Source organism: Chlamydotis macqueenii, chromosome 5 (genome assembly GCF_036417535.1).
Source record: "Chlamydotis macqueenii isolate bChlMac1 chromosome 5, bChlMac1.mat, whole genome shotgun sequence".
Classification (NCBI taxonomy): domain Eukaryota; kingdom Metazoa; phylum Chordata; class Aves; order Otidiformes; family Otididae; genus Chlamydotis; species Chlamydotis macqueenii.
The window spans coordinates 17,020,760-17,038,457 of record NC_141560.1 but is presented as its reverse complement, the minus strand read 5'-3'; the positions used below and the strand labels follow the sequence as shown (position 1 = coordinate 17,038,457).

The 17,698-nt window shown below is 36.1% G+C and overlaps 1 protein-coding gene across 2 annotated transcripts in view; it reads left to right on the top strand.

Annotated features, from left to right (window-relative positions):
- Positions 1 to 17,698, top strand: part of PPP4R4 (protein phosphatase 4 regulatory subunit 4) — a 76,155-nt gene that overhangs the window by 48,624 nt on the left and 9,833 nt on the right. The window contains exons 10-23 of one of the 2 annotated variants that reach the window (XM_086750247.1): positions 479 to 648; positions 1,677 to 1,796; positions 3,384 to 3,461; positions 4,962 to 5,045; positions 6,354 to 6,536; positions 7,301 to 7,406; positions 8,211 to 8,358; positions 12,500 to 12,644; positions 13,536 to 13,577; positions 13,669 to 13,743; positions 16,050 to 16,125; positions 16,532 to 16,612; positions 16,953 to 17,046; positions 17,523 to 17,593. In XM_086750247.1, coding sequence (XP_086606373.1) covers positions 479 to 648; positions 1,677 to 1,796; positions 3,384 to 3,461; positions 4,962 to 5,045; positions 6,354 to 6,536; positions 7,301 to 7,406; positions 8,211 to 8,358; positions 12,500 to 12,644; positions 13,536 to 13,577; positions 13,669 to 13,743; positions 16,050 to 16,125; positions 16,532 to 16,612; positions 16,953 to 17,046; positions 17,523 to 17,593 — 1,473 coding nt within the window. The remainder of the gene's footprint in view (positions 1 to 478; positions 649 to 1,676; positions 1,797 to 3,383; positions 3,462 to 4,961; positions 5,046 to 6,353; positions 6,537 to 7,300; positions 7,407 to 8,210; positions 8,359 to 12,499; positions 12,645 to 13,535; positions 13,578 to 13,668; positions 13,744 to 16,049; positions 16,126 to 16,531; positions 16,613 to 16,952; positions 17,047 to 17,522; positions 17,594 to 17,698) is intronic. The other variant, XM_086750249.1, reaches the window with a different exon arrangement.

Genomic DNA, 17,698 nt, shown 5'->3' with positions numbered 1-17,698 from the left:
CTACTAATGTACTTATAAAATGACTTGTGATTTTTTAATTAATCTTGCTAGCTGCATTCCAGTTTGTTCTGAGTTTTCTAATTTTATTCTTATACCTCTTTATTATCTGTAGCAACATGGCCTAATTTTTCAGCTTTCTGCAGACACACATTCTTCATGTGACTGAGTTCCATAAAGATATAAAAATTTAATCAAGAAGAAACCAGTACTAGTGGATCAAGCAAGTAGAATCACAGTCTTGCAGTTAAAATCCTGACTATGTCAAGAATTATGTAAACAGAAATTAAGATTCACTCTGTTACAGTTAGCTGTTATTTTTCTGTAATCACTTTTTCTGTATAATGTCTGCTGATGATACTCTGCTAGACTCAAGGCAAGGGAGAGGAGGGATAATATTTGATAGATTTGTAAATAAGATTTGTTTTGGGACATTATTAAGAGATTTTATAATGAGGAAAGTAAACTTTTTTTTTTTGAGGCATTTTTACTCCTGAACAGCACTTACGGTTTTTGGAATTTTATAAGAAGCTTTCCACACTGGGTTTACAACAGGAAAATGGACACAATGATAATCAACTACAACTTCAAACTCTGGAACAGGAAAAGAAGTATATCTCAGTGAGGAAGAACTGTGCTTACAATTTTCCAGTAAGTAATATTAATTTAAGTTTAAATACTTTGTGTTGTGCATATAGTTCACTAAATAGGACTGCATGGGTGATGGAGGAGTTATTCCCAAATTGTACATTGTTAGCTAGATTCTCTTCTGGAACGTTCATTTAATAGCTTAAAGTAGGTGTTGTCCGAAGAGTTACCAGGAGAGGTTCCTCTTTGCAGAGTCTCGAAATATTATTGGCAAGTTTTGACTGAGAGTGTGCTGTTCTAAGAGGTTACCGGTCTCATTCTTTCATACACATTTTCTCCAAGCCCTTAGCACAAAAGCATTGAGAAAATGTCTGTGAAACAGAGTCCCTGGTTTCAAAAGACTCAAAGCTAGGTTTTTGCATTGTCGTGGCATTCCAGGGAGTTGAAGATTGAATCTGAATAGTTAGATTGGTATTTTAATAATGTTTCTGCCTGAACACAGAAAGTTTTTTCAAGTTTAAGTGAGGTCTTTAAATCTACTTTGTATTTGGACATTCTGCATTTATATTTGAAGAAAATATGTTTGTACTGAGAGCCAGTAGACAGTTATTTTTATTCTACCTTTTAAAAACAAGCATCTTGTATGTAGGTAGACACCTGTTGATTTATTTAGGTAAAACCAGGGTATGTACACACACAATTATGTGGAACTTCAGATGCTTGCTTTGCTACTTGCAAAAATATTCTTTGTTTTTGAGGTCTCTGGTTGCAGCTTCCACTAATGTATGGAAACATTAACAATATTTATAAAACTAAGGTTTTATAGCTTGTGTTTTTAATCTATGTCTTCAGAAAAAAAAAAAGCCTACAGCATGTCTGGAAGATATGTAAATCCAATTTAGTTCTCAACTCCAGAACTTGCCTGGTAACTGTGTTTTGACATGGCCATCAAAAATACCACACTTCTTTCAAATGACAGCCTGTTACCTCCCAAGTGTCTTGCTGGTTGGAACTCAATATTTTCACCTGATAATCTCTGATAGCGTGATCCTTTAGCTATACAGTTAATAAAAGACTTTATCTTCCCACAGGCCATGATTGTTTTTGTGGATCCAAAGAACTTCCATTTAGAACTATATTCTATATTCTTCTGCCTTTGTCATGACCCTGAAGTTCCTGTCAGATACACTATGGCCATAAGCTTCTATGAAGTAAGTCTACAATGGTTCTTTTATTTTGTTTTCCTCTTGAAGTTTACATTTGTGACTGTTCAGCCAAAATAAAAAGATTTGAGAGAACTTGTTGAAATTATTTAGTTTGTCAAAGGTGTTCAGTCCCTTTATAAGTATCAAATCTAAGTGAAATGCTCAAATTTAATATCAAACTACTTGGAAGCTTATGCAGATGTGAAAGCATATGTGTTCTTATTATTCCATCCATTTTTCATAAGTTCCATGGTCTTGTTTTCATGAACGTTCAAAAATGTACAGCTACCTAGATATTATTAACTCTATGGGGTGAATTCCAGAAATGAATACACTCTCCTGATGGTTGTAACCCATAGGAAGATCTTCAAGATTTTCATAGTGTTTTACTGAGAATCTTTGTGTTTCAGTCCTCGAGCTAGCTTTTTATCCCATGTTGTTGCTGCAGAAATTAGTAAATTGAGCAGCTCGCTGAAAGTATTTAAGTCACTAGTAGAGGCATAAATGAAGCCAAAGTGGTTTTATTTCCACCATCTTAAGGAAGATGGATGGATTTACAGTTCTCTATAACTGTTATTGTTGATTTATCTTAACAGATGATAATCCAAGGTAATTGTTGAAAGTATAAAATTAGCATATAATTCTACATAATGTTTTGTATTGGATCTATAACACTTCTAAGGTACTGCCTGAATATAAGTAAAGTATTTTATCTCATTTAAAAAAACCTGTAAAGTTTTACCATGGTCTGAATATAAATTTAGTGCTGGTTGGTTTAATTTTAACATCATAATTTCAACCATGTGACAGCTAGAAATGAGTAATTTGTGGCATTCACTGCTAGGTGGATTTTTTTTTTTTTTTTTTTTTTTTAAAAAAACCCAAAACCTCTCTGTAGCCATTTCTCAAAAGCTTCATGTTGATTGGAAGTAAGCTCTTATTTCCACTTGGCTTGTATAAGCTTATAAGCCAAGAAAACCATTTAAAAACATGATATAAATACTCCGTATGGCAAAAAAATCTAATTCCTCTTTTTTTTTTCATATTTGCTATAAAACCTTTTTAACAGTGTGGAGATGGACTTTTGGTGGTTTTTAAAAATTTATATGTGACTTATGAATCACAGTAAAAAAAAAAAACAAGGAAGTAAGGAGTGGAAACTTTGGATGGAAAGGTTGAGGAAACTTAAAATTCAGAACAGATTAAGCCAATTTTTATATTGTTTCTTTTGTAAATTATATAGGACACTGACTGTTAACTCTCCTAAGGAGCATGAAGTACAATATTTGAATATTCCAGAAGGAATTTTTTCTAGCCTTGCAGTGCAGTCTTAAATATTTTTGGTAAATGTGAAATAGAGTTAATTTAAAAAGCATGTTTCATGGTTAGGTAATAGGCCTGTTTCTTAACTCATATTCTTTATATAAGCGTATTTTTAATGTGATCAATGGGAAAGTACACAACTTTAGAAGGCTGATATTAAACAAGTGTTCGGCATGCCTTCTTCATTCGTGCTGCACAGTAAGCACGTAGTTGTAGTGCCATGGAACTACAGGATGTTTCACTTTGCTGTCTTACTGTCGTTTTTTTTAGGTTGCTAAGCTTTTGAATTCTGGTGTGTATACAATCCATAAAGAATTGGTTACTCTGTTACAGGATGAGTCACTGGAGGTAATATACTTCTATTGGAACTTTCTTTTTGCTTGTTACACCGAGGCAAATTATTTTGATGCAACGAGACAGTACAGTAACTGTTGGAAATGGTCAACAGCTTTTACTTCTGTTTCACAGATGCTTCATAAAGATGCAAACTTCTGTGAATAAAAAGGAGGAAAATAGAAAGGTGTTTGAATTCAGCAAACTCACACTGAGTTTATTAGCTTTTAAAAATATTCATTCTAAATTGTTGTAACTGCTATATTTTTATTATCTTACAAATTCTGTGGGAAGATTTGGTTTTGATACTGTATTAAACTAATCATTGATAGCATTCAGGGGTTTTGTTCTGTTTTATTTTCATTTCTCCAGTTGAAGAGGAGGTGAAGAAGTTGTGTATGGTTCAAAGATCAAAATTTATATAAAGAGTTTCAGTCCAAGATCTGGTACAGAATCTGCAAGTGTTTATAAGACTGTTTAGTTTAGTGTACGTTGGTTTCAGCCTGAGTAAAACATGAATGACTTAGCTATGTTACAGACAATACAGTAAGCCTTTTTTTTTTGACTGAAAAGGACAAATATTCATGTTTGAGACAAAATCACCATTTCATCTGACACTAGTTATTCCAGTAGTTGATCTTTTTTGTTTTCTATGTAGGATCTTTCAATATGATATGGCATGGAAAAATGAAATTTGTTTTCAGGTGCTCCTTTTTGTTTTTGTACCCTTTGTTAGACATTTTCAAGGGAATTAAAAGTGTTCATAGAACATCTTCTTAGAGTTTATGAAATTCTGACCCATCTTAAAAGATTTTTCAAGTTGAACACCTGAAAGTTGAGACTCAGAAGCAGCAAGTGATTTTGAAAAATTCCTTGTTTTGATCCCTATACAGTTATCTAAATAATAGGAAATATTTGGTGCTTTATCTTATATACCACCCTGGCCAGTCAGAATTGGTGCCAAAAATATTTAATTATGGACTTCTCTAGTCTAGTTTCAAGTATTACAACATTTGAAAGTAGAGTTATTCTGTTAATATAGGCAATATGTTCTAGTTTAATTTATCAACTGCAGTCTTTCATTAAGCAGGAAAAGTTGCTTTTAAGATTCAGCTGACAAATATAAAAAAAGTTTGTTTGTTGAGACTCAACTGTCTATGAAATATAGATCTTTAAGAATGAATGTTCATTTTAAAATATTGTATGCTGTTAATAGTATAGAAAGCATTGACTGTTATAATCACATAAATCAAAACTGTAGTTTGTTTTCCTAAACTGAAACCTGTAATACTTATATTACTTACTACATTAAAACATCCATTTTAAATCCCAGTGTTAATTAATGCAAACACGTTGCAGCTTTTTTTTTTTTTTTTTTTTTTTTTTTTTTTTTTTTTTTAACAGGGATGTGAGAGAACTGTAACATAAGAGGTGTCAGCAGGGATATGTTGGGAGAGATAAAAATTGAGTCAAGTTAATTTACAGATCTCATTCATGCAGCCTTTCTTTAAATAGGTGTTAGATGCCCTGGTAGGTCACCTTCCTGAAATCCTTGAACTAATGACTAATGGAGGAGAAAACAGTGGATCAGAAGGCAAGGTGGGTATTCTTATGTTTTTAAAATTTACTTTCTAAATGAAAGCAGTAGCAAAGCTGTTTGGACATGTGTTGTAGGAAAAGGCTTTGATGATTAGTTTCTGCCTTAATGAGATATAAAATTTCTGTGGTTTTTTGTTGTTAACTTTTTAAACTTTAAAATAAAAAAAAAGGTTTTGCAAGATTGGACTTAATATAATAACGAACAGTATATTCATGCTCCTTTTATAATTAACCACAGAATTGCTGAAGTAGATCAAATGTTGAAATACAGTCATTCATTTAAAACAAAACTTGGTTTCATGATAAAGATGTGATGGCTACTACCTGATTTTTTATTTATTTTTTTTTTAAATTGATGTAGCAACTGCCCATGGTTACCATTTTCAAACACAGTTTCTGCTAGAAGGAAGCCTATTTCCTGAAGTAAAGACACTGAGTTAGGATTTAGGAGATCTGTATTCAGCTCCCAACTTTGGTAATTTAATTGTGTGTGGCTCTGGATGATGGTTTATTCAGTGCCTCTTCCCCTGTAAAATGGAACATAAACGATCATCTCCTGCCTCAAGATGCTATTTTGAGCATACTTCTGAAATGTATAGAGAAATTGAGATATTCCAACAATATAAGAATGGAATAAATATATTTTCTTGTATGGACGAAAGTTGAGAGTGTAATTTAAAATGTGAATTTGTCAAATGTTGAGATCTATAAATGTATATAACATATAACAAGTGCCATGTCAAGTGTGGTAGTCTGTTTCATTTTGCTTAGTGCTGAAGAGAATTTAACTTGGCTCCTATAAACTCTTTGCCTCCTATTGAGAAAAGGTGTATAATTCCTCCTAAAATTAATTAGTGAGAAGCATAACTACAAAGATTAAGAGGCTAGAAAGAAAATAGGATTTATTTGGTTTGAGAAAGAGAAGACTAAGGAGTGTTGATGTAATGGTCTTCATATCTGTAAAAGGGTATTACAAAAAGAACAGTGATTAGTTTTGCGTTGTCAGGTGGAGTTGGAAGTGAAAATGTATTTATTTAGGTATTGGAATAGCTTTTTGACTAGTTAAATGGAATTTACTAATTAGGGGAGATTGTTTAATCCTGATCATTAAAGTTTTTAAAGGAAAAGTTAGACTAATATCTACTGAGAATGGTCACAGTGTAGCTGATCCTGTCTGAGGAGGGGAAGTAACTGACCCGTTAAAATCTCTTCCGTCTTAGATCATTGCGATGTGCTTTTTAAGCATAGTAACATAACATACAGCTAGAACATGTAAAATTATTTTAATGTTTATATTTTTATTTCTAGTTACTATCTATTCCTGACTTGATTCCAGCATTAACAACAGCAGAACAGAGAGCAGCAACTTCTTTAAAATGGAGAACTCATGAGAAGTTACTACAAAAATACGCATGTCTCCCTCATATCATATCAAGTGATCAGATTTATTACCGGTTTCTTCACAGAATGTTGACAATCATTTTGACAAATGTAAGCCTGCCTCTTTCCATGTTTTAAAATTTGTTTATACTATTTAGAACAATGACCACCAGATATTTGGTATGTGTAGTACTTTATATACTATATTAATCTTAAAGTACTATTTCTCATTGCATATGGTGTATCAGGCTGTGGATTTTTAATGTAAGACTGAGAAATTGATCTGAAAACTCCCCCCCGCCCCCAATTTGAGGAGCAAAATTTGTGTTGACAGATTATCATATTTTGCCTCCCACCCAAGACTTCTTTCCCTTCCTTGTGCTCATTATCGGTTTTTTTTCTAGGTAAATCAAAACTTTTTTCTCTGAGATAAGCCTTCTTTTCCTAATTCCATACGTTTCTATGCATTGTGTTCCATTCGTTATGAAAGAACACTTTATTCTGAAAATGAATGATCATTTAAAGCTACAAGTCTGAAATTTTATTGAATTAATTCAAGATTAAACCTGTTTGTTGTAGGAGATGATGTAAGATTTTTTCCTAACACCTGCAATATAGAAGATGCCTTCCAAACATGGAATACTTTAAGGCATTTGTGAAATAGTTGAATAAAAAAGCTAGGCAGAAGGGATAAAGAAGTAGGTGTCTCATGAATTGGACAAATTTCCTTATTCTCCCTTACATTATGCCAATTATCCGCAAATTTATAAAAGTAGTCTAACTGTTAGCTTTTTTTTCTACTTCAAGAATTTTAATACATTTTAAGTCATATTCCTTCAGGTATGTTTAATTGTCTTCCCTTTATTTCTTTCAAGAATGTTCTGCCAGTCCAAAAAGCAGCTGCTCGAACTCTCTGCGTTTATTTGCGTTATAATCGCAAACAAGAACAGAGACATGAGGTTATTCAGAAACTGATTGAACGTAAGATAATTTTTCCTTGGTTACTTAGAGATGCAAGTTAGTTTTGACTGGAGATCTGCTTATGGTTATATATATTCAGTATAAGTTCTTGCCATCGTTGGAGGGATTACACTTGGAAGACATTCAGTTGCTCACATTATCACCAGGCAAAACATATTGTGCATATGCAAGGAATATATCTGAAACTTAGGCAAAGGAATTGAGAAAGAACCAACAGGGGAAACTGATACTATGCCAAGACCCCTCCAGCTCTGCTTCTTGGATCCAAAATTGCTTAGCTGCAGATGCTGCAATATACAAAGCAGAGTTCCTCCATAGAAGTAAAATTCTCTAGAGGGTTTGGCATAAGAAGTCCTGAATAAATCTTCTCAGAAGTTGATTTATGAATGAGTTAGTCACCAAAGTTGACTTTCTGGTCTATGCTATATTTTAAAGGTAGGTTAGAAGTTTGAACAGTTCCCATTAGCAATCCTTAATGTTTACATGGTATTTTGATATACCTGTGACATGGTTTGAAAGGCATACAGAGGGTTGTTCAACACAGTAGCTAGTTCATTTGCTATTTTCACTTTTTCAAATGGTTAAAGGGAGAGGTGATATTCTGAAAAAAACGCTCAGTGAGAGAAATGGTAATTGAATTCAGAAGGTTAGGTTTTCACTGAATGAAATAATTTAAGTAGGCTGAGAAAGTGTGTCTTGTGATGAACGTCATTATCGTCTGTGAGTCAAAGATTAACCTTTGAAATGTTTTCTATCTGACATTGAAAACTTAATAGATCATAATGGTGGATTGTTATTTTTCAGAACTGGGCCAAGGAAAAAGTTATTGGAACAGACTTCGTTTTTTAGATACTTGTGAATTCATTATGGAACTGTTTTCAAAATCATTCTTCTGTAAATACTTCTTTCTACCTGTGCTTGAACTTACACATGATCCCGTGGCAAATGTGAGGTACTGTACGAAGAGTATGCAGTAGTGTACAGGAAGAAAGCTTTAAATAATATATTAAGAAACATTGTTACAGATTTTATGTTTTGTTTAACTAATGAGACTTGAGTAAAAAGGTACAGCGCCTTCAGGGTGACCAGCGGTGAAGGTGTAGGGGACTATGGGAATGACGTTAGAAAGCCACAAAAGCAAGTCAGTCTCCGTTTTCGGGAGATTGATGGAGTGTCAGGTTTTGGGAGTGAGTGGAGCACTGAGGCAGAGGAACTAGCAATAGATGAGAAGAAGAGGGTAGATTTAGATTAGAAATAAGGAAAACACTTTTTTTTTTTTTTCAATGAGGGTGGTGAAACACTGGAACAGGTTGCCCAGAGAGGTGATTGATGGCCCATCCCTGGAAACATTCAAGGCCAGGTTGGATGGGGCTCTGAGGAGCCTGATCTGGTTGGAGCTGTCCCTGCTCCTTGCAGGGGGGTCAGACTAGATGACCTTTAAAGGTCCCTTCCAACCCAAACAAATCTATGATTCTGTGAAAGTAATATGCTGTTTCATGGGTGCAGAGAGAGAAAGGTAACTTCACAGTCTTCATTAATTTCCATCCAATTCAAAGTCACTATATGTAAAGTAAAATGCACAAGCAATTCTTTCAGTGGTCTGAGTTTAACAAGTTAGCATAGGTTTTATCTTATGTAAAAGTTTTCTACTTCGTTGTTAAATTGAAAAAGAGTAGAAAAATATAAGAGAATTTGGTATGTTATTCATTTTTGTACGGTGTATAGACCCTCCACCAACTTTGTTGCTCTTCTTTGGAGAAGCTCCAGCACCTTAATATCTTTTTTTGTACGGAGGGGGCCAGAATTGAACATAGTATTTGAGGTGTGGTCTCATCAGTGCTGTGCAGAGGGGAACAATCACTTCCCTTGTCCTGCTGGACACTGTTTCTGATACAAACCAGGATGCTGTTGGCCTTCATGGCCACTTGGGCACACTGCTGGCTCATATTCAGTCGGCTGTCGACCAACAACCCCAGGTCATTTTCTGCCAGGTAACTTTCCAGCCACTCTTCCCCAAGCCTGTAGTGTTGCATGGGGTTGTTGTGACCCAAGTGCAGGACCTGGTGCTTCGCCTTGTTGAACTTCATACAGTTGGCCACAGCCCATCAATCCAGCCTGTCTAGATCCCTCTGTAGAGCCTTCCTACCTTCAAGCTGATCAACACTCCCACCCAACATCATGTCATCTGCAAACTTACTGAGGGAGCACTCAATCATCCATATCATTGATAAAGATACTAAAACAGAACTGGTCCCAATACTGAGCCCTGGGGAACACCACTTGTGACTGGCTGCCAACTGGATTTAACTCCATTCGCCACAACTCCTTGGGCCTGGTCATCCAGCCGTTTATTTTCTCAGCAAAGAGTATGCCTGTCCAAGCCATGAGCAGCCAGTTTCTCCAGGAGAATGCTGTGGGAAATGGTGTCAAAGGCTTTACTAAAGTCCAGGTGAACAACATCTACAGCCTTTCCCTCATCCATTAAGTGGGTCACCTTGTCATAGAAGGTCAGGTTAATCAAGCAGGACTTGTCTTTCATAAACTCATACTGATTGGGCCTGATCACCTGCTGCTGTGTGATGGCAGTCAAGCTGATCTGCTCCATAACCTTCCCCAGCACCAAAGTCAGATTGTCAGACTTGTAGTTCCCCAGATCCTCCTTCCAACGCTTGTAGATCAGCGTCACATTTTCTAACCTCCCAGTCACTGGGACCTTCCTGGTTACCCAGGACTGCTGGTAAGTGACTGAAAGTGGCTTGGTGAGCACTTCTGTCAGCTCCCTCAGTACCCTTGGATGGATTCTATCTGGCCCCATAGACTTTTGTGTGTCTAAGTAGTGTAGCAGGTCGCTAACCATTTCTCCTTGGAATATGTGGTCTTCATTCTGATCTCCATACCTGTCTTCCAGCTCAGTAAGCTGTGTACCTCGAGAACAATTTCAATCCTTAGTACAGAAAAGACATGGTTAAGTTCACCTAAGTACTTCATGCTACTCAGTTTGAAAGCAGGCAAAGTTGAGCTTCAGAGGGGTACTCTTGTAACAAATAACGTATCCACACAGTGTCTGAGCAGAAAGGTATTAAATCTGAACTTTCTATTCTTGGTTATTTTATATGAATAATTTTTCTCCCTGAATTTACTGCATTTACAATTGCATCCTCAGTCAATAGAGCAGCTAACAGCTTCTGAAAGCATCATAGGCTGCTTTACTGCTTTTCTTTCATCCTGATTCCTAGCCACACTGTCCACTCCTTCCATTGCCTTGAGGAGTGCCTACTGGACCTTTGGCTAGGCTGATTAAACTCACTAAGTTATCAGAAAGCTGTCCACCTCTTTCTCCCCTCCCCCTCTCAAGTATGTTTCCTGCTATATTAGTCAGTTGAGTGTTGGGGTGGCTTAGTTAATGAAAGGTCCATCCCGTAGCAGAGACAGCACAAGCATGGGGAGCCTCCAGACAGATGCAGGGAGATAGGGTAGGGGGAAGAAGGGCTTTCTTCTTTTAGGATTGTCGTAGTTCAGCCCCGATCAGGACCAGATTACACAGTCTCTCTCTCACTCCCCCCACCCTCTGAGAGAATAGGGAGAGATAATACAAGAAAAAAGGCTCGAGGTTTGAGATAAGGATGGGGAGAAATCCTTAAAGTCACTGTTACGGGCAAAACAGACTCGACTTGGGGAAAACTATTCATTTATTACTAAAGCCAGCAGGATAATGAGACAGGGAACAAGATAACCTCCCCCACCCCTCCCTCTTCCCAAGCTTAACATTATCTCTACCACTTCCCCCCAACCCCGAGCAGCACAAAGTTTGGGAAGAAGCAATGGGGGTTGCAGTCAGTTCATCACATGTTGTTTTATGCCGCTGCTTCATCGTTGGGGTAAGAACTCCTCACATTCCTCCCCTGCTCCATCATGGGGTCCCACCCACATGCCACGGTCTTTTGTGAAACTGCTCCAGCGTGGGTCATCTCTTCCACAGAGTGCAGTCTCTCCAGAACAGCTGTCCCAGCGGACCCTCCACAGGCCACAGCCTCCTTCAGGCATCCCCCTGCCCAGCGTGGGGTCCTCCACGGGCTGCAGGTGGATCTCTGCTCCTCTGTGGGCCTCCATGGGCCACAGGGGGACAGCCTGCCTCACCATGGGCTGCACCACAGGCTGCAGGGGAATCTTGGCCAGGAGCCACGTTACTCCTCCCCCTCCTTCTTCACTGACCTTGGTGTCTGCAGCCATTCCTCTCACAAGAAATTCTTCACAACCAGCAGACAGACACCTCTCAGGTTCTCTTCACATCTCCTCTCCAGTCCTTGCAGCCGGGCCGGGCTGAGTTGGGCCCAGACAGCCACCCAGTGAGAGGCCAGAGAGTGAGGCCTGCAAGGCCTATGAGGCCTGCGCCTCCCACTCTCTGCCTCTGCTCAGCTCCTTCACATCTTCTCTTCTCTCTTTTTTTTCTGTTTTCCCCTTCTTAAATACATTATCGCTGAGGTGTTATCATGGAACTTTCTGCTACCAATTGGCTCGGCCTTGGCCAGCAACAGGTCCGCCCTAGGCCTGGCCAAGTCCACTGAACAAAGGGGAGCGACTTCGAACAGTTTCCTACAGAAGCTGCCACCGTAGTCCCCCCTCACTAAGCAAAACCACAACAAGGATCCACTGAATAGTTAAATCTTTTTAGTCTGTCTGATACACCTTCATCCTTGCATTTGTACGGATCTGCAGTCACATAATTTTGGTGAGACTTAGGCTCCTTTGTACTGATGGACCAGGTTTCCAGGGTATTTAGGTACCTGATAGTTAAGTGTGTAGATAGTTTTGAACATCTAGAAGTCTGCTTATCTTTCTAGATTAAAAAAAAAAGAACAAACCAAAGAAAACTTTATTGACTTTCAGATAAAGGGCTGTCATCCCAATCTATGGAGAAATTTTTGAAAATGTTACAGTGTATCTGGAAACAGCACATAAGCATCAATAATTTCTGAAAAATAAGACCTACTAACTTAATTATATTATGTCAAATGCTAGCATGGAATACAAAAATCAATAATGCTTATTAAGCATGTGCATCAAAATGTGAATGTTTACTTTTTTTTTGGTAGAATGAAGCTATGCTATTTGTTGCCAAAAGTGAAATCTACTCTGAAGATTCCCACTGATAAGCATTTACTTCAGCAGTTGGAATTATGTATAAGGAAACTTTTGTGTCAAGAGAAAGACAAAGATGTCCTGACTATTGTGAAAAGAGTAAGAATTTTTCTTTTCAAGCTGCATTTTGTCTTGGGGTTATGATTAAAAGAGGAGATTATAATAGTTAAGCTTTTTGTTGATTCTCTTAATGTAAGAAGAGGAGATTAAGGGATTCTTTTCTTTAATTTTGAACAAGTAAGAGAAGAGGTAGTATAGTGCATTCTATCAAATATAAGAGAGTTGATGTTTCCTTGATTACGTATATTGCAGTTATTTTCTAGTGTCTGGGATTCAGGATTTTGGCCTCATGACCATTTGTGAAAAAAGAGCAGATGACTAAAGATAGGATTAAAGATTGACCCTGGTAAATATGACCAAGTCTTTGAGATAGAGATATCTGTATTTTTTACAATGTACAGATAAAGTATTTGCAGGATTTGGAAATGTTACATATGTATTTGTAATGTGAATATTCACAAAAAAAAAATACACTTTTAAGGGATGCCCATGCTTAGTTTCAGCCTCTGAAGTGAAGTAGCTAAAGTAGATGGCTTCCTTATAGGGCCAGTCTGCAGGAGACATTGGGTGAACACCTGCATGGAGGATCCTGGCTTATTTACAGATTCCTGAGTTGTTTTTTCAGTCTTGGTTCCTAGGTCCATGGTCCAGCCATTCATCTTTCTGTGCTTCCTTGATTGTATTTTGAGTTCCATATTAGTCTATTAGTCTTTTGTTGTGAGTTTCAGCAGGGCTCTGAGAGTACTCTCTGATGGTTTTTAACTACATATACAGCATAAAAATACAAGCATAGGCTTCCAATATTTAGGAAGAAAAGGCATGTTTAATTTTGAATGCCACTATTCTAAGCTTCTTATCTGGACAGTTTTTTAGTTGAAAGTGTGGCATGCTGTTGAGTAACAATAAATAATGTTTTGATTTTCTTTATAGACAGTGTTAGAATTGGACAGAATGGAGATCTCTGTAGATGCTGTAAGTACTTACTAATTTTAATACTTACCGAGTACTTTTAATTCCCATTTTCATGTAGTGATTTTTTATTTTTATTGATTTTATTTTGAAGTTACAGAAAAGATTTTACGAAAATGATCTATTGGATCAAGAAAAAGAGAGACAAGAACATCTCCTTTTGGAAATGGTATATTTTATTAGTACAATCTGTCCTTTTTTAATAGTTTGTAGCTAAACATTAATGAGGCAATTATTTTAAAGTAGGGGAAGTGCATATTATGGAGAGACCTGGTAGGTTCATAACCTATGTGTGATTTCATTTTACACTTTACAATAGGGTTATGTCCTTCAAAGTAGCATATAACTTCCTTTTCTTTGCTACATAAATTTTGCTGTATCAATTAGAAATAGAAACTGGAATTTCTTGAAAAATACTCATGCTTATTGCCTCTGTAGTTCTAAAATCTCAAGCCCTTCAGCACACCTTTATGAAATCTATTTGAGGGACCTTAGCAATTTGTCAGGTGTGTATAACATAATAAATTGAATAATGAAACACCTCAGCATTCACATAGAGCTTCCATAGGCAAAGAAATGAATGTTGTAACTTATTTTGTGCCAAGGAAGCCAAAGGAGGCTCTGTATGTTACAAGCTTTCCTGTTAGCCAGAAAAAAAAAGGCCATTGACATCCTGCAGCCTGGCAGGAGGGAGACTTAGTGCAGGTTCTATAGAGCAAAAGGAGCTACAGGTTACTTGGGATTTGGAAGAGAAGTCTGCAGAATGCTTTTCCAACTTATAAAACTATTTATCTTCAGTCATGGCTGTAGGCAAAAGCTGCAGCAGGTGCTCTGCCACATACCATACTACATCTTTACAACGCCTAGATTAGATTACTGCAGACCTGTGTTCTGCTGCCTCCTCTGCAGCCTGAGGTGGGAGAAGCCAAGAAGCTCATAGGATTTAGAGGAGGTCTGATTTCATTAGCATGGTTCCTCTAACTTGTAGTAATCAAGCTCCTCTGTAGTGAACAGTTTCAAGACTGTCCAAAAAATTTCACTTTTTCCTCTTTGGGATTGCTACAGAGCCTGCACTTGTCACCCGCTTTGATGCCAATAGGTACTGCACGTCTTCTCTTGAGCAGCTGATTTTCTCAGTTGATGTCTGTCACGTACTTCCTGCCACCTCCCATTAGCTTCAGCCAAAGGTTCAAACTTTGTTTTTAGGACCTGCATACACATATTCAAAGACTTGAACTTCACTTTAGTGGTGTTTTGTTAGATACAATTAATGTTTTTATGGTGAAAGCATTTGGGGCTGTGGTAAAACAGCCTCCAGTGCACTCTGTGTTATCGTATACTGTATGATAATGTTAATTTTTACCCTGTTTCTACAGCTGGACATCAGAAGAGCACTTGTATTTTTCTGATATATCCCATTGATATGGGCATACCTTCTGTATCACAGAGGTCTCGTTAAGCATTGTCTGTGAGAGGCATGTTTTTGAGGAACAGGAGATGTAGATAAAAAATTGTGACATGTTGCAGTCTCAGATAGATGAGAAGCCATTAAACCTAGTTAAATGTATCTAATTGCCACAGATTTTGATACTGAATATGTTAATAAGTGTCCTTAATTTTAGTAATTGACTTAGTAGAAACTATATTCTAGTAACCTTGACCTGAATTAATAACCTTTTTTTTTTTTTTTTTTTTTAACTTGGGTAGTAATTAGAGTGAAATGGAAAAAAGCAAAGTAGAACAATTACAATTCACTTGGCACTTTCTATTAGGAACATAGTACAGAAAATAAGACAATGTTATACAGCTTTTTGAAGTTAGAGTGATATCTATTCACCAAGAATCCTGAAAAAAGTATTGGCAAGTATTGATATAACTGTGTCAATACTGTCTTCTGTCTATAGATGGGTTCTCAAAAAGTATTCTAAGGCTAGCTAATATTAAAGGAAGGCAAATAAATTCCTTAAACTTTAAGAATTGTAATACTTGGTTTTGTTTTGTGTAAAGGCTTATCAACTGTAGATATTCAATTTAGAACTACAAAAAGTTTGAGCGTATGCGACATCTTACCATTTGAGAAAAATATTGTTGTTGAATTGTATGTTTGAATAAAAATATTTCCACTTCTATTATCAGAGTATCTGTGTTGCACAAAAATTTTACGTTGTAATTTTTTTTTTATAAAAGGCCAGGCATAATTTTAATAATAGGTTACAAATGCGAACTTCAACTCTGAGGTTCCTTTGTAATTAAAGTAAACATTATTTGGTGTGATTTTTATATAGGATATGCACTCTGATTTCATTCTGTACTATTTTATTAGTTCTCTGGATATTACTAGGTGTTATAATAATAGTAGGAGACAGTAGAAATTAACTATTATTTTGGTGATTTGGAAGCAATCCCAAGTTGAAACACAATTTATTTAATTTTTTTTCTGAGTAATATCTAAGAAAGTTATTCATTTTTTTTTAGGAACAATTAGAAAAAGAGAAGCAGCAAAATGAAGGAAGATCTACAAATATTAATGATAAAATGTTTGAAAAGAAGCGTAAGTTTGTTTGTTTGCGTACACATTGTTTGTGCGTACATTACTCTTCTACAAAGATGGAAGAGAAGGGAACGGAAAAGAGACACTTTATACAGTAAATAGCAGAGTTTTAGGAAGTGGCAATAAAGCTTTTTTTTCTATATATTTCTAAAGATATTTATGAAAACTGGCCTCATTATATTAGAAGGAAGACTTTTGTCGTTATTAATATGACAGTTTTAGTTCTCTGGTATTTTTCATTTTGGGATGTAATGTAAGTACTTCTCTGTGCTATTTCTGAAGTGTTAGTAGCACTGGATTAGATATTATTACTGTTTACCCCAGGACTAAGATATGTTATGTCCTCTTTCTTTATTTAAATTTAAGCTTTAAGAGAGAAGTATTTATACTAGACTTTTTTATTTAGGCAGAGACAGTAAAACATCATCAGTGTTGTCAAAAAGCATCACTCTGTCTGCTCCTGGAAGCTCTTCTGCTACATCAGCAGGTAAGAACTCTTTAAAAACAATTCTAGAATGCTTTGATCTCACATCAGCAGGTTAAAACCCAGCAAAGCTGCTAGTGGCATTTGTGGGCCAGAGTTTCACCTACTGCACATAGGAAAACATTCTGCTCCTAGAACTGAATGTGTTTTCTATGATTTTTAGTTTTATTTTATTCTTTAGTATATAAATGGGTGACATGGGGTTTGTTAATTATTATTGAAGTATTTAAATCAGTTCCTCAGCTAGTATAGATTGACAGAAAATTATATTAAAAAGTGTTCTTAATTACTTAAGAAATGCAATGATATCCATGTGAAAATTTTTTGCTACTTGCAATTTTAGGCAAAGAAGACAAGAAATCCAAGTTGGTTCGAAGCCAGTCTTTCAGTACTCAAGCACTACATCCAAAATACAGCAACATAGACAAGTGTCCTAAGTATCTTTATTATCTTCATTGCTTACCTGATAGGCAACTGTTTACCTAGTAGGCAACTCTTTACCTAGTAGACAACTGTTGTGAATTGATATGCACATGAATCTATGAAAGTAGTGATGTGCTCACTGAATTGTGACCTAAATTTTCAGCCTTCTGTTTAATTGATTAAGGTATGCGGTTTTGAACGGAGGGAAAAAATTCCATTTTAAGGCAGGGTGAGGCCTATAAGTTGTTATGAATTCCTTTTAAGTTAATATATGTGACATTTTATCATATATTAAAAATATTTTTCAATATGAACTGCTAAATCTAAATTCATACATTTCTTAAAGAAATTTCAGCATAACTTTCTAATTTATTTTTTTTCATATAAACTCAGAAATAACTTCCAATATTATTATACAGCAGGATGATACAATTGAGAAGAATACTTTTCTGCAATAAGGAATTTGGTTTTGTTTTGTTTGTTTTTTAAGTAAAAGCTCTACTACAGGATATACATCTTCAATATCAGGAATGGGAAAGAGCTGTGTGTTATCCTTTAGTGGTAAGTAGATTATGATATTATATTTTACATTAGTTTTTTGTGAGGGTGCTGAATATGTGGGCCCCGTTAAACAGGCATACTGTAAGATATTATACTCCTTCAAGA